This window comes from Gobio gobio (genome assembly GCF_949357685.1).
Source record: "Gobio gobio genome assembly, chromosome: 24".
NCBI lineage: Eukaryota > Metazoa > Chordata > Actinopteri > Cypriniformes > Gobionidae > Gobio > Gobio gobio.
In genome coordinates, this window is record NC_137120.1 from 8,189,899 (window position 1) to 8,213,749 (window position 23,851).

Here is a 23,851-nt window from a genome sequence, read left to right on the forward strand (position 1 = left end):
TTTCGTGAGGACGCGGATGAGTTTGGCGTCAACACCAGCCTTGGAGTGGCTTCGTTGCTGAGATGTAGAAGGGGCAAGGTCATTCTGGGAGCCCGACCCATCCTCTGTATCTTAAGCGGCAAATGACCTGGCCCTCTGCGTCGAGCAGAGGGTGCAGGTCTGTTCGTGAGAACATCACCGGAGAGATGTCCTCTTGAGGCGAAAGTGAGCCAGGCACACTCGCCATGGCCATCCTACTCGTGCACTTCGGAACTGCACGTGCCACAGAGGTGGCTCGACATTAAAATGTTGTTTGCTGTTTTTCGAATTGTAAGAAAAAGGATACACCAAAGAGCCGGAGAGCATAGGGGACACGGCGCGACAGTTCACGGGATTGCTGACGGCAAAACTCGCTGATATCAAGCCGCTGACTCTCTCACAGGAAGGCTAACTCGCTGTTCTGCTGCAGGCTCGCTGTTCTCTGCGAATGGTGACGCTTTTGAGGAGGGATCAATGATAGGCCGTCGCTGAAGGAGAAAAATCTGAATGTATGGCAATGCAAGCGTCTTATATAGGCAGATGCCCTGCCCATATTGGCGGGTTCTGCGCTCAGCTTCACGGGCTCAGCACCGACTGGTTCGTGCAGTTACGCCGCTCTGCCATTGGTCCATGCAGTTCCCACTGGCCAGCCAATAGCGTGAGAGAGCCCTCTTTACTGCTATGGCTGTGCTGTAGTACTGCGTGATTTTATCAGCTTTCAGTAAATTCGGGGAACAGGAATTAACCCCTAGCGTCTTCGACGCAGTACGACTGACTGTTCGAAAGGGAACCAGACGAGGCGTATTTCAGAGTGAAACATGAATGTGAATCATTACTTGAGCAGCTCAGTTTGTGAGTCAAAGTGAAACATGCTGTTGTTGATCTATACTGACTCAATCGCTTCAGAAATGTGGTTTGATCTGTTCAGTGCTTCTGCTCTACAAACACGTGGTTTTTGTTTGTGTGATTGGCTGATAGCACCATGACAACCCTTCACTTGACCGATCAACAGATAAGTTTCAAGCATCAAACAAAAATAACACAATAGAGGTTGACTTAAGAATTAAAATGTATGTGCAACTAAAAAGGGATTATCTTGTGTTAGGGGTTAAAATAGTATTTTTTGCCATTATGAACATTGTAAGTGTTATCAGGGGAAAGAAAGGCATTGACGAGAATTGTGCATGTGCACTGGGTGTGTGGTCGTCAAATCCGGTGGTGGAAGATTCACATGCAACTCTAGATTAATATCACAGATTAGCATTGTCCTGTTAGTTCATAAATTGTCTGTCACACAAGTGTTCACCCATTTGAAAATGGTTCACCTGTTTGTTTTGTTCTGCTTGTGGCGTCTGGTTGGTGAGTAACCCATTAGTTCACAAAGCGGTCTTAAATTTGTCTGTGCTGCTCGAGTGTAAATGAACAACCTCTATTCATTTCGGTCTGTCCTCAGCATCCTTCCTGTCTGCTGCTGTTCCGTTTTTTTCTTCATTCCACCTTTAAATGGTTACAAACAATGTATTTAGTCTTAATATGTGACTAGCTCTCTGTTCTTCAGGTGTGTTTGCTGATACAGACGGACTGAAGTCAGTGTCAGTGATGGAGGGAGATTCAGTCACTCTAAACTCTGATCTTACTGAAATGATGGATGATGATCTGATTCTGTGGAGGTTTGGAACTAAAAACACTTTAATAGCTCAAATCAGTGTAATGGTCGACAGCATCGCTGTATATGATGATGTTCTTGATGGGAGATTCAGAGACAGACTGAAGCTGGATCATCAAACTGGATCTCTGACCATCACAAACACCACAACTGGACATGCTGGATATTATAAACTACAGATCAACAGTGAGAGAAAGAGTTTCAATCTCACTGTCTATGGTGAGTTATATGCTGGTTTCACCTGTTTTGTTTAGTAAAGCTTTTAAGTAGCTGTAGCTCAACATTTTGATTATTTTGAACCTTGATTATTAAAGGTCCCATGGCATGGCATTTTTCTATTATTTTATAATGTTTCCTGAGATGTACTTATATTGTTAGTATGATTTTTACATGATAAAATGTCATAATTTAGAAATAAAAGGCATTTTTTCTATACTGCTGTTTGCCCTGTGGCTGATTGCCCTGTTTCAAGAGGCGTGTCTGCTGTGAGACTTCAGTAAAAACGCCCACTGTTGGCGAACATCTTTGCATTTTAAATGAGCGGAGGGGGCGTGGTTTAACGAGGTCTACGACGCACGAGCAGGCACGAGCTGCTGCCAGAGAGACGGATGGATCGGAGTTCACTTCACATCAGTTCTGTCAGTCTCAGTTCAGTGAACTGTCGTAGTTACAGCATATACTTCAGGTTATTAGTTTATTTCTAGTCGGAGGGACTGTCCCTCATGTCAGAAAGTTAGTAACTTTAGTAAATTATGGATCAGCGCTGACTGGAGACGCGAACCGTTTAGAACGATTCAGTCCGATTTGGTGAACTGATTCGGTTCACTAAAAAGAACCGGTTCAAAAGAAAGATAGTTCGCGAACCAGACATCACTAACGTACCAGAGACAGACAGAGCTCAGCGATTGCTAACAAAGTTATTTATAGTAACTACTGAGTTGTGAGATCGCTGTCAGTCAGCGCGAGTTTATTGTGTTTGTATCTGAGAGTTCTGAATAAACACGAGTCCCAGTCACACCGAGTCCGTCTTCATCATTATTACCAACTTTGTAACACATGCAAAGTACCATTACAGCTGTCGAGATGAAGGAGTTACGAGTAAGTGTTGATAATAGCATTATTTTTAGATATGTTCCTATCATATGAAAAGTGTCAGTGACGCCCATTGAGTACACAGCGCAAACAAAGACACAACAGCATTAATCGAATGTAATCCAGTTTATTGTGGGGAAAGCTGCCTAGCCTAGCTGGATATGCTCACGCTTACCCCCCTTCTGCTTAATCTCGCACCGCGTAAGGTGCCTCCGCTGTGGGCCAGATGCAGTACTGGGGGTCGGTGATGTTGAAGGCCGACCGGTCAGTGCAGCTCGAGCTTCGGCGTGCGTGAGGTTTATCTCTAAAGATGTTACTCTGCCGATGTTGAGCAGAAACAACTGTATGCACATTGTAGAACAGATAGACGCGACGAGGACGTACAAAAACACTGACTCACAAGATAGAAAACACGAAAACACCGCTCTGTCGGGAGAGAGAGAAGCCGCTGCGTGTGCACGAATAATAAATAATTAGCTACACATCAGAAATCACTGATCACAGATCAGAAGGAACTGAAAGAAGACTTCTGTTTTCATTTGTACATCCAAACTGCCAGCGTTCACTCGTTCACAACCCATGATCTCTCGAGCGTTTGCATGGGCGTGCCAGATTCTCTGGGTGGAGGAAAGGGAGGGAACCGTTCCTGCTTGGACGTCAAACCAGGAGACTTCAGGATTGGCTCGTCTGGCCTGTCATTTTCTCAAAGGCAGAGAAAGACAGCCAGAACCCGGTTTACACCGATCAACATTTCTATCCACTTGGGGACAATATTCAGGCTAGGGGAACTCCTATTAATGTTGAAAAACCTCATAAAATGAAAATTTCATGCCATGGGACCTTTAAAATAACTAAATCGTTACAACATTGTCCTCTCTGCTACTCATCCATAAATGACAATGAAGAACAGGACTGTCAGATATGTGACTGATGCTGCAGTAAACGCTTAATCCTTATTTATCTCATGTTTTCCAGCTCGTCTTCCTGTTCCTGTCATCATCTGTAACTCTTCACAATGTTCTTTGTCTTCATCCTCAAATTGTTCACTGGTGTGTTCATCAGTGGTGAATGTGAGTCATGTGACTCTCTCCTGGTACAAAGGAAACAGTTTATTGTCCAGCATCAGTGTGTCTGATCTCAGCATCAGTCTCTCTCTACATCTGGAGGTGGAATATCAGGATAAAAACACCTACAGCTGTGTGCTCAACAATCCCATCAGCAACCAGACCAGACATCCCAACATCACTCAACTCTGTCGCACATGTGCAGGTACGGCAGCAACGCTGATGGCAGTTATTTTTTCAATACAATGAAAGTTCATGGTGATTTATTTTAAAGCTCCCGAATATATTTTTTTCTGATTAAAAAAATTGGTATCATTTTTCTTACATTGACACTACTTTTTTAGTTTTGAGTTCCTGGCAGACACTAAAGTCAGCTTGAGGAATTTCACTGTTTTATCATTGGTCATTTGTTATTTCAGAAGTCCACCTCCACTGTTGTAATGCTACAGAAGCTGTGATCCGATTGGTTTTCTCTGTTCTGGTGGGCGTGGCTACAATGGCTGTTCTGGTTTATGACGTCAGATCTACACGAGGTTGAGAACAGATAGACTAATACAAATATTGTGACCTAGGTTGGAGTTTTTAAACTATAAATATGAAAATATATATTCAAGGATTTAGAATCAAGTTATCAATAAAAACAACAAGAGGTTTAATGTGTGGGTGCAAATTTATATATAAAAAAAGATAAATGCTGGTTCATATTATATGGAAAAGTAAACCACACTACATGAGGAAGGTGTCACGGCCAGCTCGTTCTCGACTGTTACATAAAGAGGATCACACATGCAAAATGAATAGTTTGACTTACAAGTTTATTTATTAAACAAAAATAGTGATCCATTACAGAAATATAACAAAGTCTAGGGATTTAAACAATACAGGGGAAAAATAATAATCCAATTGGTGAGGAATGTTGAATGTTGTCAAATGATAACTAAAACAGAAAGCAACAAAGTGGAGCAAAATTACTTCTCTGGAGATGTTCCCCCAGAGGAAGTACTGATGAGCAGATGAACACAGCTTTTATACTCTGCCCATAAATTAATCAATTAAGTATGATTGTCTGCAGCCAATCACACCCTCAGAACACAATAGGAGACAGGGTCGTAACAAAGGAAATATGGCATTTAAAAGATAATGTCGTCTAGAGGTATTGTTTAGTGATGCAAAATGAAGATTTTCTTGCAAATGCTTTCCTGAATACAGTGTACGCAAGGGCCACCTGGTGGCCAAAGTACTCCTTTACATTTCATTGTCTTGTTAAAGGGTAACTTCAGTGATTTAGCATTAAGCTTTGAATCAGTAGAAACCCGGTAGTATATTCGAATTATGGTACTTTCCCCCTTCATATCCCCCTGAGACGAGAGAATTATGCATTTTATTTCTGGAAAAAATCCTCAGATGACGCAAATATCCTCATTTTGCGTCATCTGAGGATTTTTAGCCAGAGGCTATAGACTACAGTCAGTAAAAGGAGCTGTTCCGCATGTTTTCAACCCGCCCATAAGGGAGAGATCTCATCTCACTCACAGAATGTAAATGCGCTTGGCTCGGCCTCTGCCATTAATAATGGAGCCGTGGAGAGAAAGTGAGTGTTTCAACTTTTCAATGAATTCCTATATGAAAGTTTAGCTTCCATATGCGATCTGAGAATGCGGACACAGGCTGTATATGACTGCCGCCCTTACTTCAGCTCTGTGCTCTCGTGATGAATGAAATCTGACTCCTGCTGCGTTTATCTCGTGACTTTCGTTCGGCTCACTCACACTTTATTGAAAAGACACATTCAGTTTTTAATTGTAATGTTTATTCTCTAGCTGAACGATATGATTGTATTACTAGAAAAATGAAACCGACGTTGAGGTGGAGCCGTGGTGGGCAGCGAAGCAAGTGCATTCTGGGAGTTGTTGTCATTCATCCCCATGAGACAAAAATAAATTTTCTGACTTTTCACAGTCTAGAAGGCACCAAATTCAAAAATAATTTCACATTTCTACTACATAAATGAACCAGTTTAAATACAAAGCTTAATGCTGAATCACTGAAGTAACCCTGTAAATGCCATGCGTTTTAAATTTCTTTGTCAATTATATGTTTTTACATTAATTTATTTTATGAAGCTTTGCAGTTTTTCCGTTTTGCGCAGTTTTAACTGTACACAGCAAAACTGCAAATACTTTGACAAGAACAACACAAATACTTGTCATGCCAATAAAGCACCTTCAAATTCTAACTGGAAATGAAATAGCACCTATTGAACTGTATATATACACACACGTTACGTATGTATATATTTAAGAAATATTTGCATGCATATACTGTATATATGCATGCAAATATTTTTTTAAATACTGTATTTACATATGTATATATTGAAGGAATCATATATTCAATATATATTGATAATAAAAAAAGATTACAAAAAAGGAAAAAAGGTACAGTGGAGGTAAAATTTTTGTAAAAAAAAATACGGACAAGCAAATTTTTTACTCGGACAAGTGAATGACAGATTTACTTGTCCAAAGGACAAGCACGTGAACCGGCTTAATGTCGAGCCCTGTACGAGATGCATGTTCAATGTATCCTGCTTGTAGCAAATGAAAATATTATGCATCTGAACTTCTGAAGATATAACTAAATACTGAGCAACAGTGCATATTATATTTTTGTTGTTTTTTATAATTGTTTTAAATGGCGCTCACTGGTTTATGTGAATGCCCCATCGAAAATATGTACTTAATTTTTGGTTGAAATAATCATTTAAGTGTGTACATTTATGATTTCCTTTTCATTATTAATATTTGTTGATAAAATACATTTAGAAATACAGCCTTGCGTTATTCTGTAGGCAGAAAATTACCCCAAAGCACCACCTATTGTCCAACCTACGCTAATATATATTTTAACATGTTTAAATGGGATTCCACAACCACACTTACTAGGGTGAATATTATGATATGGCAAGTCTAAGCCACACCACACCGCTCAGACAGTTCCATGTGTCATTTCACTATATAGCCTACAGCTCCCATACAGTTGCGTACAAGAAAAATTGATCACGTGTTATCAGAATTATCGTTTCCTTGTTGAAAAACTGGACATGGACAAAATTTTGCCATGAGCTCGTAATCACAACTTTAGAAGTGCGACATATATTTCCGATAGTGAAGGCAGCAAGATAAAGTAAGCTCAAGGATTGATCCAGATAAATGTGTACAATTTCTATATTTTGCCTGGGGACCCAAAAATCACTAAATCCACCCCTGTTTTGGAAACAGTCAGTATTCAATTTGGTGCCACTAGTGTGAACAGATTGAAAGACTTTCAAGACTTTCTTCAGATATTGACGACAAATATCCATAATGGTGCTGTTTAGCAGTGTATTGAGAAAACTGTTTGAGCGTTTCGCTCACTTCTTGCGCAGAAGGGAGACACCTCAGAGAGCACAACAGTGTGCAGCGCAAGGATTAGCGGCAGTAGAGACACTTCAAGAGGAGTGCGAGGCCTTCGACTTCACTGCCCCTGACAAGAAGTGCAGGAAGAAACGCCGCAAGGTACCTGAGAAGTGCCAGCTTGGAGAAAGAAAGGAGGAAACAGAGGTGAAGATGCACGGTCTGGAAAAGTGGATGGAGGGAGGAAGTGAGCTTAGAGAAGCTGGAGAAAAGAAAAGGAAGGGGAGAAAACGGAAGGAACGGAAGATCACAGAGCCAAAGCCACTTCTTGTGGAGGTCAAACCTCTGCTTACTACTGTCAGATCTTCCTTCTTAAAGCCAATAGAGCGAGAACCAATGCTTCCAAGTGTCTCCGGACACCTCACTCTAGCAGCCGCTCACTTCAAACCCCTGCCGCCAGTGACAAAAGCTCAGAAACCAGCTCCAGCACCTGAGGATGTGTTATCCCTGCCATGTTCTCCGCTTCCAAGAGGATCCTCCTAAACTGTTGGCAGTTCCTCCATGTCCAGATGAAGTTGTTTCCCCACACCGCTCTTCATCCCAGATGCTTCCATTGGCGGTTCCTCCACGCCCCACTCCAGCACCTGATGTACTGTTTTCTTTCCGACGCTCTTCATCCCAAGTGCGTCCTCCCAAACGACTTCCTCCGAGCCCCACTCATGCACTTGATGAAGTCGTTGCTCTGCAACGTCCTCCCAGCCAGAAGCCTCAGCCGTTCACTTCTTCCCCATTTGAGCCACTTCCAGAACTCATTCTGGTTGACATAGAGGATGAGGAGAATGATTATGTGGAGTACACAGGGAGGACCATCCGGGCCAGTGACTTACTGAAGTCTGAACGCCCCCAAACGCTTGAGGCTGAAATGAAACCGAGAAAGATGGTTGCTTGGTTGGAGAAGGACAGCGAGGTGCAGAAGGAAACGTGGGCAAGCGAAGTGGTGGAGGTCCAGGGATTCGAGGAAGAGGAAGGTGACCCCAGTGAAATGGGAGACTCCAAGGCCATTCGGATGATGCCTCTCAGATGAAGCTCTTCTGTGTAGCCTCTCCTGACGGTCCCAAGAATGAGACCCAGCACAACGTCCAGATAAAGTGCAAAAGAAAAGTTCCACTTGTTCTGTTCACCTGGGCAGAGGAGAATGCCAAGAAAAAGGTGGAGAAGAAAATAATCAAGGAGAAGAAGCGAAGAGAAAAGGAATTGCTGCTTGAACGCTACAGGAACGATCCGAAACTGAAGCACTTGTGGATCAACAAGCACAACCGCAATTACAACTTCTCCTAATGCCACAGATCCCTCTTCACCTTTAACCTGTGTAAATAAAAAAAAGTGTGCAAACTAAAAGTTGAAAGATCCTTGCTTGATTGATAACGTGTATCATATCATGTTATGATTTATGTTATATATATTAAAAAAAAAGAAACTCATTAAATTGATTTTTTTTTACTCCGTATTGGCCCACCCTTACAACAAAGCTGCTTAGTTTTAATATTTTGTTTATTATCAGTAAATGGGTATATTGATACATAATGAAAATTAAGACTATATTGAAGTTTCGGGTCTGGAGCTTGAATGTGAGGTCAGTGTCAGTGTTTTTTATTTTATTTTATTTTATTTTATTTTATTTTATTTTATTGTGTTATGTTCAATGAACTAAAGCAACCCAAGACAGAATATGATGTCAATAAATTAACAAGGTCAGATTCAACACAGCTATTTCCCTTTTGGCTTGACTGTAAAGGTCAATATTGATGGATCAACACTCTCAAAGGCAAAGCATCCAGAGCACTTGCATAATGCATGGCGATGGCGTACACGTACCCTACAGTAAATAATAATAATAATAATAATAAAAATAGTGCAGAAATAATATGTAGCCATTCGAAAAGGCATTCTGGCCTAAATGGTAATTTACATCATTCTTTTTTTATTTTGTTTTAACTTGAAATAACCAAACTCAAACACATAACAGTTACATTTTCAGGACTTACAAATGCATTTTCATCTGGAAAAAAAGTCCAAATTGTGAGATATAAACTCGCAATTGCAAGAAACAAGACAAAACTGAGAGTTTGTATTCGAATTGTGAGGTATAAATTCGCATTTTTTTCATCTGCGTTGAACAAGTGACCTAAGCACCGTAAGAGCATTTAGTCTCATTCGTTTTAATGAAGATGATTGTGTTTTTGAGCATCTAAGACGTTCGGCAGTTTGCGTGTTGGCTTGCTTTACTCATTTGCGGCGATACTCTAAACACTGTCCGAGCCGTCTTGACAGTCGTGGTGTCATTGTCTCATGTTGTTTCCACCAGAGCAGCACACCTCATTGTTTCTTTTAATTAATGAATGTCTAAAATATAAAATGAAGGTTTTTTCATAAAATGAAAATTGGCCCGAAGCCAGGGGCAGAAATGCAGGGCTCTTGACTAGTTTTTCTGTTCTATAACTGAACAGAATTATTTTTACTAGCTACTATAATATATGAAAACTGGGACCTAACAGACCTGTGTGTTTTGTATCACTAGTTCATTGGCCGTTCGCGGAGCATAAAAGCCCTGCCCCCGTGAGGCTCGCCGCTTCTCCAGATTCCAGCCTTTATTAGAGAGAAGGATAGGTTCAGCTCCTTCCCTCCGAAGCTTCGAATATTCGATGTTGATCACTAACAAAGCATCGAAGCTCAAAAAATGGTATTCGGACCAGCCCTACCCATCACATATCAGATCGGAAAGGCATTTATTTTCAATAAAAATGAAGGAAATATTAGAAAAGTGGAAATAAAGCGTCTAATGTGTTTAATAATAAGTGTTTATCGGTTAGGGGTAGGTAAACAGACATGTGCTGAATTAGAGACGTTAAAAGTGAGTGTGTCCAATATCATTGATCGTAAAAAGTGGGTGGGTCTTGTCCAACCCACAAACAATGGTTCCGACGCCCATGGAGCAAACTAACAACTTTGAATTAAATTGGTGCGGTATCCTGTTGATAAACATCAACCATGCCTGTTGACAGTTCTGTTCTATGGGAAGGCTATGAAAAGTGCTCACATCCCCTGCACAGCCTGGAACAACATTTATATCCACGATCTGCCATTTTCGTTCTTGGTTGCTTCATCACAATGCCTGCAGAAATTCTGATGATTCGGCTATGCAGGTCCACATTAATACTGCCTGGCCTAGAACTGGTGTATGCAAATTTTGGGTGAGTAAATATTAATGATCCCGACTGTCACGTCACAGTCGGTGTTATGTTGGGATTCGCCTGTTTTTCAGTGGTCTTCTGCATGCACAAAATGTACATATGAAGGAGGAAACTGGTGTTTGAGGCTCAAGTCAGTTCCATCTTCAGAACTCTGATTATTCAGCTATGCCAAGGTAAATACAGTTTTCCATTCTATGGCACCTTTAAAGTTAAAAGTGGATAACAGTACGACTCACTTCATCTGATATTTGATGGACAGAGCAACCATCTGCATGTTTCATTTACATTATGAAATGAAATCATGAGGCAAAGAAGGTCAATATTTTCAGATCTGTCAGGTGTTCTAATAATTTTGGCCACCACTGTATAGGCTATCTTATTTGACCTCATAACAAAGCCAAAGTAATGTTTCAACACATTTATTTAAACAGACCTACAAACGTCCACAGTCCGTTTTACCTTAGCATTGAAAATTAATGAGTCACTGAATGCATGTGACACTGAAAGGGATAGAAAAATGTAATTGAGTTAGTTTAGTTAGTTTTCCTAATATCTCCTCTCTCTCCCTTTCCTAAAAATGGTTTAGTCGTCAAGCCATCACAATTTGGCCCTTGTCAAACTCGCTCAAATCCTTACGCTTGCCCATTTTTCCTGCTTCTAACATGTCAACTTTCACTTGCTGCCTAATATATCCCACCCACTTACAGGAGCTGTGATGAAGAGATACTCAATGTTATTCACTTGACCATAATATTCATAATGTTATGCCTGATCGGTGTATGAGATGTACTTTAGAATTCCGAGAAAAAAAATGTGAGATACAAACTGGCAAATCTGAGAGGAAAAGTTTGAATTGTGAGATACTGTACAAAAAAAATTATAATTTGAGATAAAAAATTGCAATTACCTTTTTATCTTTTATTCCGTGGCAGAAACAGGCTTCCATAGATAATCTTCCATATAAATACATGTTTAGTAAGATTTTTTTTATTATTATTATATTTTGCTTTACAGAAAATAAAAGCAGAGGATGATGTGGAAGAGGAAGATGTGGTGTATGTATCTGTTGCCATGAGTAGATGATCAAACCTTTTTCTGAATCCCAGATCCAGCTTTCTCTACGAACCTTTGGTCTGTGGTTGTGTTTTGGGATTGAGAATCACCACATGTAGCGACTGAATTTAGCACAAATTCTGAAAGAAAATAATTTCAGGAAATCCCAGCAGACATACAGAAGGATCATTCCGGGGTTTTGAAGTGTGACGAGAGATGGACAAATGAAATGTTCTCCTAAAGACTTTGCTTTGCAATTCAATGACTTCTAACCCAGACAGCAACATTGGTGTCGGTCCAGATCTGTGGATTCCACACGTACCGGATCTGGCTGAATCTCAAAACTATTTTGTTTTCTGTTAGAAAACACTTTCACTTTCACTTTTCACGTCCACAGTGAGAGACATAATCAAAAAAAAAAAATCCAGAAATCACAATGTATGATTTTTTTAAAATAATTATTTGTATGATACAGCTGCAAATAGGCTGAAATATATACATGCTTGTGTGTGTATGTATATATAAATAATAATTAACAGAGTACACACACATATATTATGTAAACACAAACTTTTATTTTGGATGCGATTAATCGCGATTAATCTTTTGACAGCCCTAGTTTTTATTTTTTTTCGGAACAATTTGGTGGCGCCCCCAGAACAATGTAATAGGGGTGGCCAGAGGAGGTCACAGCAAAATCTTGGGGTGGCACCAAAAACAAACAAAATATTCAGTGTAATGTGTGTCATACTTGTTTATGTTTCTGGTTAATGTAACAATATGACTTTAAAGCCACAGTCCGTAACTTTTTTGGTTAAAAATACTCCAATATCAATTTTGGCGCTTTAAATGCGCTGTAAATTACACTTCAAATAATTGTTTCCTAAAGATGGTTTCTGTCATTGTAGGCAGTTTTTATCACAATGATTTCATTTCAAGTGATGTTTTTTAAATAAGTTTACTTTTAGTTAGTTATTTGATGCTATAAAAACGGGGGGTGTGACCTACATTTCCAGGCTTTTGATATCGCACCTCTACTTCCTGCTCTCTACTGCGCAGACTCCGGTCCCGAGATCGCTACTGCACAGACTCTATCCCAAATCTGCCAAGATGTCAGCTCCGTGTGCGGGACTCTCGTCAACCGAAGCGAATGAAGTTGCGTCGTCCATATTTTTTTTCGGTCTATGATTCATACAGTCAAGATTTCCACTTCCTGCTACAGCAAAGCACCCCCACAACAAGACTGGACCACCTCCATGTTTTACCATAGAGATGGTGCACTGTAAAAAAATGTACCATAGAATTTACAGGAAATTACTGGCCAAAAAGTTGATGTTAATTGATGTAACATTGATTACAGCATTCTTTTTATGCCAGTAAATTCTATTATGTTGGATACGATTGACCAATATTGAGTAGCCTACATCTTGGGTAAGATTCCTAAAAGTTTCTCACATAAAACATGGATAAGTTACATGTCTAAATATAAAAACTTATAAACTTATAATTTTCACTTTTCACTGTATTTACATCTCTCGACAGAAAGGTTTTTGCAGGTTTTAATGAAACGTTATTTAATAACAATAGTCATAATATATTTCCAGTAGGCCTACGTGCCTGAGGCTTGCATAGCTAACTCACTCAGTATTCTCGGTTATCCTCTGCAAACTTCGACAACTGGTTGAATGGCACATTTTGTTCTTTTTTTAGTTGGACGTGCTACTTTGGCGTTTTGCGTCATCAACCCAGAACTAACGATCGATTCAGTCGGATTAGGGAACCGGCTCGACCGGTTACTTGCTGAGAACCGGCTCAAAAGAACAATTCGTTCAAGAACCAAACATCACTAGCGTGCATGCTGTCAGTTTTGTTTGCTTTCTTTGACCATGGATGGATCTATCAGTTTTGCCTGGATTTACTTTTATTATGTTTGTTTGAATAAATGTTTGCTGCAACTGGATCCTACTCTCGTTCGTCTGAAACAGCCACTGTTACAATAACCTTTTGACAGGCAGACATATATCACAACCTTTTTTTTGTAGGAAAACATGTAGCCTATCGTTGACACAATAATTTAGTTTGACCTTTGAATAATTTAGATCTGACCAACAGCAGATCTTTAAGTGGGATGCTTATGTTTTAACAGCAGCATTCAAGTAAGAAATGTGTTCTTAATAAAGTTACTAAAGTTCATTTAGTCAAGAGCAGTGAGTGATTTTCTGATTTCTTCTATTGTTTGATTCATATTAACAGCAGATATAGCAGTAGGTAGGATACTTGAATATTACACTGATTTAATTTTAGTAACGTTACACAGATCTAGTATACACACACAGGATTTTTGTATTTGCTGCATAAGTTCACAGACATAACCAACTGATTTCATGTGAACCTTGTGTGTTTCTGACATAATCTTGTGTGCATTTGACAGTTTGCAATAACACACGAAAGAGAACTAGTCTAGATTAACGTTAGCCTACTCACTGACACATCGACATCCAGCTCTCTGTGCGCATGCGTCGGGTGTGTGCGCTCAAGTTGAGAGTGATAAGGCTTTAAAACAAGCAGATGATAGTATTTCATGATGATGAAGAACTGCAATGTCACATGAGTGTGTCTGCAATAGAGATGATCATCAAAACAAACAGATGTATCATGTTTCAGTTTTCATTCACTGTGAAGGCTCCGCCCTCTGGGAAGGGGAGCAGCAGCTCATTTGCATTTAAAGGAGACCCACAGAAAAAGCTAATTTTTCTCTAACCCCAAAATTGGCATTTTCAAAATGGTATATTAAATTTGGAATTTTGATCTGAAACTTCACAGACACACTCTTTGGAGACCTGAGACTTATATTACATCTTGTAAAAAGGGGCACAATAGGTGTCTTTTAAGGTTATTATACTCAGATTCACTCAGAAATTCAGAATTCTTTTTTAGATCTTTGTACTTTTATTTTTAACTTTGTAATTCAGTTATTACTTGCGATTATTATTATTTTTTTTATTTTTTATTTTTTATTTTTTAAACAAAATTGCATTTATATTTATGCCTTTGGCAGATGCTTTTATCCAAATTAACTTACATTGCATTCAAGGTACACTTGCTTTTACTGGGAATCAAACCCATGACCTTGGCATTGCTAATGCCACACTCTATTGTTTGAGCTATAGGAAATCTGTAAAATATTGCTGTAAATCCATACACATACTACATTCACATGTCAGTCTATTATATAAATATTTTAAATCAATGCATTTACTGACTTCAAAATACCAAAAATCATGGTTCTGTCTCTCTAACTCTATTTGAATTGCCACCAAAGCACTTCCTGGAACTATCTGGAGTCCTTGCAAATCACGTGACGAGAGGGTGGTGGATGTTAATAAAGCCTCAAACCACATGAAAATGATGTTCGAATTGTACTACCTACTGTTTTAAAGGTGCACTATGTAGGATTTTTGCGTAAAATATAAAAAAAAACACTAGGCCATTGTTATATGTTTTGTTCAGTTGAGTAGGCTACTTATATCCCAAATGTTTCCAACTCTTTGTTGTTTATAACTACTTACGGGTAGTTCGGTAGAATGAAATGTCCTCATTTCTTTATATCCCCCAGGACTCGTGTGTGTGGCTCTGATATCTGTCTCTTATTAGTAATCACGCCCTCCTTCATACTAAAGTCATGTTAAACATTATTAGATCCATCCGTATTATGACAAGTTCCATGATTCCACACTCATTCACTACGTTAACAAGCTACGTCTTTGTTCTTGTTTTAAGGAGGTTAGCGACCCCTAGCGGCGAAAAGTTGCATAGTGTAGTTTAAATGGGAGGTGGCAAAATCTGACAGAACATAGGCATTTCCACAACAGGAAAAATTTAATAAATGAATGCCATCCAAAAATAAACAAGGAGCGATCAATACAATACAATTAAGATACAATGTTAGAAGATGATGTTACATGATACTACAAAATTTGTTATAACTACAAAATCAAAAATTTCTTACCAGCGGTGAGCAAAAGCAGAATGAGCAAAAAACAGCGTCCCATCATTCCTGTAATTGACTCTTCCTGCCTCTTTTAAAAAAAGCTGTCATTAACCCTCTTGATGGTGCATGATAAAAAACATTCCACATCATTTCTTGGTTTGTTTGGGAACATTTTATTGAGAATTGAAAATTCTTGAAAAGTACCCCTTATCGCACAATGTTGCCCTGAGGCAATGAAAAGAAAAACAGAATTTCTGAACATGCTAAATAAAATAAAAAACTTCATAAAACCTGACAAAAGGCTTCTCTATACCTTCATATGCTCAGACACATTTTTTATGTCCAGTTCATGTCATTTTAAATAAGATTATTAAAGCAAATAATCTTACCTTATTTTCACTCGGTGAACATGTGAAAAGGAAACCTCCTTAAGATGTTGTATGATGTAACGACACGTGTCATAATCTGAATCTGTAAACCACGTCCATTGTGCATGTACAGCATCGCATTGCAGCTTTTAGGCAGTTTCCTGTTTTTGTCAGAAATGACAAGAAGGCAGTTTCACACAATACAAAGTCAACGGAGAGGGTTGGGTGTGGATCTGCCCTAAATGTGCTGTTTCTATAGTGTTTGGGAAAAATTTAATCACAGAAGATTTATGTTTGAGTTTGAGTCCCACTGAGACCCAGGGGGGGAAACAGTGGGATATCTAAAGGTGTCAGATAATTTAAATTAGTTCTAAGACAGAGAAAGGGGACCATTTGTGTATTGTGTCTCACCTCTTGATCAAGGCGAAACCTGATCAAGGCGAAACCTGATCAAGGCGAAACCTTCAGTGGGTTTTCCACAGATGTATGGAAAACTACTGAGAAGGGGTTGTTTTAGACATTGGGGGGTATAAGAAGCTTGTGGTTTCATTGTGTCTCTAGTTCACACTCAAGGCAGCCTCGAATGGCTGCACTGACCGTGGCTCTTTCTTGCAAGAAAAATAAATCTTTATAAAGACAATTGGAAAATGTTTTGTCTCTTATTAGTGATGTCAATGAATTAATTTTTGCCATAACAATAGTGACTCCCACACATTATTGGACTGTTCTTTGATATTTTTTTGAATATTCTAATTGGTTGCAATCATTTAAAGAATCATGTAACATGGGGCTTAACGCTCTGTTGTCTGAGGGCAACACTGTGCTGTAGAGGGTTAAATTATTTAACTTCATCTTAGTCAATTCGAGTTTAAATGTAGGATAATAAATACACAAACAATTTATTTAGATGAAATGTCAATAATTATTATGTCTTAAGACACAAAAAGTAGGCTACAGCCTATATCATATATTGCCGCTTCGCATGCTCCGCTCCCGCCTGTCACTCTTCGAGAAGGGTGATCAGGATCGCGTTCCCTCTGGTTCTGGACCCGCTGCTGCCGAGGCACAGCGGAGAAGGACATCATGGGGATCGCAGATGGATCTCTCAGCGGGGTTTGAGACAGGCGCGAACGCCCTTTATCTGCCTTCACCCGAGAGATCTGTCGCTCAATCTCTGGTGTCGGAAGCCAGCGCTGCGGACACTCAAGTTCTGAGGAGGTGGATGTGTTGAGCGTCTTTAAAGACAACATCAGGGCTGGTGGGGAAAGCGTACACGGCAGCAGGGCAGGCTGGTGCTTGTTTGCATACGATGAGCATTTTGCAAGCATACCAGGCTGAACTGCGGGGGGATTCGGATGGCGGTGAGACGATGAGCCCTGAGGCAGTTTGTGAACTGCGGCGGGCCACAGATTTATCTCTGAGAGCCAGCTATTGGGCGGTCTATGGCAGCCTTGGTGCCTATGGACATCTGTGGCTCAATTTGTCTGACATCAAGGACAAAGACAGGGCTTTTCTCCTCGATGCTCCAGTGAAAGCTGCGGGTCTGTTCGGCGAAGCTGTAAATACAGTCGTCGACAGATTCCAGGAGAGTAAAAAACAAGTGAGGGCATTCAAGAGATATCTTCCATGCTGCCACCAACCCTCTGGGGCTGCTGGGCGTGAGCAGCCCCAGCCGTCTAGCTCTTCATACAGGCAGCAGCAAAAAGAGAGTGTCGCATCTCGTGCTCCACCTCAGAGATACGGGGGCCAGGTCGGCACTCTCAGCCGAAGCTTTCTAAGCCGAAGACCGACCTGAGGGTCGTGCTTCAGGCGAAGAAGGCTTCAGGCCAAAAAAGGTCCTGATGCCAGCAGTGTCAGGTCACCGAGGGTGCCCCCCCATGGGGTGGATTGGTGTTCACCTCAGTATACGGTGCCCACTCCACTTCGTTGCCCTCAGGGGATCTTCGTCGTCTGAATTGTACAGTTAGAAAACTAAAATTCAAGATGCTGACGCTAAGTCAGATTGTGACCCAAATCAGATCCGAGGATTGGTTTGTCACAATAGATCTGAAGGACGCATACTTCCATGTCTCCATCCTTCCACAACACAGGAAGTTCCGGAGGTTCGCTTTCGGGGGCAAAGTGTTCATGAAAAAAATGTTCATGAAATGCGTAGATGCAGCTCTGGCCCCACTCGGGCTGCAGGGCATACGCATTCTGAACTATATAGATGACTGGCTGATCCTGGCACAGTCGCAGGAGATGGCGGTTCGGCATCGAGATGTCGTCCTCGCTCATATTCAAAAGTTGGGGTTGAGGCTGAACGCGAAGAAGAGTGTGCTTTCTCCAGTACAGAGGACCACTTTTCGTAGTTTGGGATTCCGTAGTAATGCGGGCAGTGCTTTCACCCACACGCATTGCTGCGATTCTGTCAGCTGTAAAGAGAGTAAAAATAGGCCAGTCATTCACTGTGAAGCAGTTTCAAAAGTTGCTGGGGTTAATGGCAGCGGCGTCCAACGTGATTCCTTTTGGCCTGCTGTACATGAGACCCTTACAGTGGTGACTCAGGACCAGAGGGTTTTCCCCGAGGGGGAACCCTTTTCGTATGATCAAGATCACGCGGCGGTGTCTCCGCACCTTGGTCATATGGAAGTGTGGCGAGCAGCGAGGCTGATGGACCGTGAGAACGGGACAAGGCCGCGGTCATTATTATGATGATGAGCGCCAGCTGCATGCCGCATTGGCCTCGTGTCTCACGGAGGAGTGAAGGGAGTATAAAGGAGGAGCGACGACAGTGAAGGACGAGAGAGGACCAGGCCTGGAAGAAACCCTGGTTCCTGTCCCAGGGTCCTGTGTTGGGGGGACAATGTCGTCGAGTCACTCTGACGACAGATGCCTCTCTCACGGGCTGCGGAGCGGTAATGGAAGGCCGCTCAGCTCAGGGTCTGTGGGGGGACCATCATCTTTCGTGGCACATCAACTGCCTGGAGATGATGGCAGTTTTCAAAGCATTGAAATTTTTCCTCCCGGACCTGAGGGGCCATCATGTGTTGGTCCGTACGGACAACACATCGGTAGTCTCCTATGTTAATCGCCAGGGGGGTCTGCGTTCGTGCCCACAGTGCAAGCTAGCGCACCAGATCCTCCTGTGGTCTCTGGGGAAGTTACTCTCCTTGAGAGCAATCTTTATTCCGGGGGCCCAGAATATAGGAGCGGACATCCTGTCAAGACAGGGGCTGAGGCCAGGGGAATGGAGACTTCACCCCGAGGTGGTGAAGCTCATTTGGGAGATTTACGCATCTTGCGTCTGTACGCATTTCCCCCAGTTGTTCTGCTCCAGGGAGTTCTGGAGAAAGTTTGACGGGAGGGGATAAGTCTACTGCTAGTAGCTCCTTACTGGCCGAGCCGGATTTGGTTCTGGAACCTCGTAGCACTGCTCGATGGCTCACCCTGGAAGATTCCGATCAGGAGGGATCTTCTATCTCAGGCGGAGGGCTCAATATTTCACCCCTGCCCAGAAATGTGGAACATGTGGGTTTGGCCGATGAGGGGGCCTAGCTCATAGAGTCATTCTCAGCTCCAGAGCTTCATCCACGACGAGACTATATGCCCTGAAGTGGAGGTTGATTTTCTACAAGAGCGTTTCTCTTCCGGGTTCTCCCCTGCTACACTAAAGGTGTATGTGTCATCTATTTCAGTTTACCATGCCCATGTGGATGGTATTACTGTGGGGAGGAACCCATTGGTAACTTGTTTCCTTCGTGGCACTAGGAGGCTGAGGCCTGCGGTGCGCACTAGAGTTCCTGCTTGGGATTTGGCTATAGTGTTGGAAGGTTTATCTACGGCTCCATTCGAGCCACTTGACATCATCTCAGAAAAGTTTCTGACTCTGAAAACCATCTTCCTTCTTGCCATCTCTTCTATTGCTTATGTCCACAGAGCTGCCCTGTGGAGGAAAGCGGATCAATTGTTTGTGTGTTTTGGACCTCAGAACAGGGGTCTCCCTGCGTCCAAACATACAATGAGCAAGTGGACAGTCGAGGCTATATCACTGGCTTATGGGTCTTCTGGTCAGCAGTGTCCCTTTGCTGTCAGAGCCCACTCTACTAGGAGTATGGCGGCCTCTAAAGGCCCGAGTATACTTCGGCCGTCGCCGTTCGTGCACCGCCCGCATGACGTAATTTTCGTCATTTGGAGGGCTCGCGGCCGGCCGCACACCCCGTCCGCGCGCAGCCCAAATTTCTAGGACGGTCCGCGTGCAACAGCGCATGCGCCAGCAGTGCGCCAGCAGTACAGGAGAGTCCACTAGGTGGCAATACACACAGTATTGAGCACAGTGTTCAGCCGTCGAAGAAGAGTGTGCAAAGACCGGTTTAAAAACAACACGCTTGAAAAAAAAAAGAGAATTTTTGATTATTCAGTGTTTCTTCCAAACTATGTTGCAATGTGTATGCACTACAGTTCTTCTCCGATCATGCCCAGTGAATGTCCCGTTGATGACAGGACTCAGTGCTGCCCTCCGATGTCTGGTAAAGCATAGACACTTTTTTACTGCGCATGTGTCGAACGCGATCATCCGCGCGCATCCGTGATGTAGTATACTTTGAAAGACGCTTCCGGGCGCGGTAAGTGAAGTATACCCGGGCGTTAAGGCCTTGGTATCGGGGGTTTCCCTCAAAGAAGTATGCGATGCGGCCGGTTGGTCCTCGCCTCTTACGTTTGTGAGATACTATGATCTTGACCTGGAATGTGCTCCAGGTTCTTCAGTGCTCCTGTCTTGAATGTGCCACAGTTTCACACGACAGGCATTTGGTATTATGGCATTTTGGTATTTCGTTCCCAGAGCTGTCCCTAGTGGACGCAGTGTGAAGTTCCCATGAAAGGGAACGTCTCGGGTTATTACTATAACCATAGTTCCCTGAGAAGGGAACGAAACACTGCGTCCATTTGCCATACTCCCTGCATCCCTGTGATCCCTTGCTTCGGCAGTTTAGCTGAAGTGCGATCGGACCGGATGTGTATTTATCCTTTCCTTGACGTGACGTCACCCGCACGTGACACTCACTCTCGCCATTGGCTGAGTTGACATACGTGCATCAGATGCTATCACGCTGTAGGTGTTCCCAGAGCTGTCCCTAGTGGACACAGTGTGAAGTTCCCTTCTCAGGGAACTATAGTTATAGTCATAACTCCGTAACTCCGCCCCACCGCGTGGGTATATAAGGAAGTACGCTGGCAACATCGCATTATGTTTCTGCTTTGGAGCCAAGAGAACCTCTTCAATCCTTCAAGCCTACAACTGAGTCTTTGTCAAGCCTTCGAGACGAGCAGCTTTCCAGAGGCGTTGGATCTACGGCGCGTTCCAGTGATCGCATACTGCCTGCCTGCTGATCTGCGCAGTGGTCCGTCTGACAGCTGGTGTGTGGTCCCTGGGCGCTTCGGCGTCTCTGCGAAGCTTCCTCTCATTAAAGAGCTTACACGTGGCACGTCCTTTTCAGGATGTCTCGCCCGTGTACTTCTGGGTGTGGCCGGTCGCTGAATTCTTTTGATGGGCACGATCTCTGCTTGGTATGCTTGGGCGTTCAGCATGCTCAAGCAGCGTTCGTGGATGAGTCATGTTCCCACCTCGGGAACATGACCATCGCGGTCCTGCGGTCAAGACTCAAGGATCTTCGTAATGAAGTGAGAGTCCCCTCAACCACACCCCGATCTACCGTGCCCCCCGTGGCCGGTACTTCGGCTGGTGGTCAGGGTGACCTGAGGGTTACGGTGTGGAACAAAGCCCCGACGCTCATGCCTCGGGCCACACCTCCCTCTAGCGTTCCGCAACCCGCGAGTGTCCAGACTGAAATCGCGGGGCCAGCTCCGGCTCCCCCGCGCATTTCGTTTGGCGCTCCGGAAGATGACGCGATGTTGGTCACCGCATCACAAGGTGGGCTCGAGTCCTCTGAGGATGATGACTCGGCTGTGCTGCCGCCTTCGGGCGCGCCAGCATTGCCCGAGTCGGACCCAGAGCTGACAGCCATGCTGTCTCGGGCAGCCGCGAGTCTAGGGATAGAGTGGAACCCTCCGCCCTGTCCCGAACGCTCGCGGCTCGATGATTGGTATCTGGGGGCCCGCGCTGACTCACGTCAGTTCCCGCCCTCAATACCTTTCTTTCCCGAGCTGCATGAGGAGATTGCCCGGTCCTGGAAGTCCCCGTTGTCTTCCCGTGACCGGTCTGCAGTCTCCTCCGCCTTCTCCATCCTCGATGGGGCCGCGGCCAACGGGTACACTGGGGTCCCCCAGGTTGAACGTTCTGTTGCGATGCAACTGTGTCCTCAGAGCGCTTCGACCTGGCGAGGCGACCCTAAGCACCCCTCCAAAGCCTGTCGATTCACATCAACATTGGTGGCGAAATCGCACAGAGCTGCGGGGCAGGCTGCCGCCTCTTTGCATGCCATGGCGATCCTACAGGTCTACCAGGCCTGGATCCTCAGGGACATGCATGAGGGTGGAGTTGATCCGGGGCTCTTAAATGAGCTGCGTGCCGCCACCGACCTCGCTCTCCGGGCGACGAAGGTGACCGCACGCTCCCTGGGTCAAGTGATGTCCACAAATGTGGTCCAGGAGAGACACCTGTGGCTAAACCTGGCCGATATGCGGGACACCGAGCGAACACGCTTCTTCGATGCCCCCATATCCCAGGCTGGCCTCTTCGGCGGAGTGGTTGAAAACTTCGCCCAACAGTTTTCAACCACCCAGAAGCAGACTGAGGCTCTCAAGCATGTACTGCCCCGGCGGCCAGCTGCTGCTTCCACCCAGCCGCCGGCACAGTCGCCTCAGCCTGCTCGCCGCCGAGGACGCCCTCCTAAGGCTGCCGCCCCTCCCACCCGGTCCAAGCAGCAGCCTTCACCCGGGCCGGGTCGCGGAGGAAGCCGTAGGAAGGCGTCCAAGTCCCCTCAGGCCGCCCCGCGCCCCGCTAAACGCCATGTCAAGCGGTGCTCCTGAGACGGACGGCTCAAGGATGGGAAATTCTTTCGAGGAGATGGTAGCAGGACCACTCCTTCCCCCGGTGGAGGGCCGGGGGAGAATCCTTTGTTCAGCTGCTGGCCCCCGGGTCAGCAGCACCCTAATTTGGTCAAAGAAAGAATTAACACTCCCATCCCTGAGTCCCCAGAGATCGGTGATGTCAGTGCGCGCCACCCACGGGTCCCGCCACTCGCATCCCACTCTGTCGCCAGCCTCCTTGCAGAGCAGACCCCAGTGGAACGTGCGTCCTTCCCTGGTCTCCTCTGTCAGGACGCAGCAGTTAACCGCACCCCCACACCGGGACGCCCAACAGCCTCCCTTGTCCGGGTCGGTAACGCTGCATCGCTGCCCCACACCGGGTACACCTGTAGTCCGAATGACCCCGCTGGTGCAGTTCCTGGGAGCCTGGATTCAGATTCCAGGGCTGTCCCACTGGGTCGCGAAGACAGTCAGGTGCGGCTACGCGATTCAGTTCGCGCAGGTTCCTCCCTGTTTCCGGGGAGTCCGCTTTACTATGGTCGGGGCCAATGCCCCTGTCATGCGAGCGGAGGTTGCCACCCTACTGGCGAAGGGTGCGATCGAACCTGTCCCTCCAGCCGAGATGAAGTCGGGGTTTTACAGCCCCTATTGTACAGCCTCATTGTACCCAAAAAGACCGGTGGGTTGAGACCAATCCTGGACCTGCGCATCTTGAACCGTTACCTTCACAAGTTTCCGTTCAAGATGTTGACAGCGAAACGGCTTTTCGAATGCGTTCGTCCCGACGATTGGTTTGCAGCGATCGACCTGAAGGACGCCTACTTTAATGTCTCCATCCTACCTCGACACAGACCGTTCCTGCAGTTTGCTTTCGAGGGGCGGGCATACCAGTGCGCGGTCCTCCCATTCGGGCTATCTCTGTCCCCTCGCGTCTTTACGAAGATTGCCGAGGCAGCCCTTGCGGCCCTACGGCAGCACAGGGTT

At 44.1% G+C, this 23,851-nt stretch overlaps 1 protein-coding gene across 1 annotated transcript; it reads left to right on the forward strand.

The window, feature by feature from the left end:
• Positions 1 to 1,334: 1,334 nt before the first annotated feature.
• On the forward strand, positions 1,335 to 4,378 carry LOC307120823 (SLAM family member 5-like; the record flags this gene model as incomplete). The annotated part of the gene is made up of 4 exons (XM_079807998.1): positions 1,335 to 1,377; positions 1,577 to 1,903; positions 3,752 to 4,045; positions 4,260 to 4,378. 4 exons carry the CDS (start codon positions 1,335 to 1,337, stop codon positions 4,376 to 4,378), a joined length of 783 nt encoding a protein of 260 aa, XP_079664124.1.
• Between the last annotated feature and the right edge of the window lie 19,473 nt (positions 4,379 to 23,851).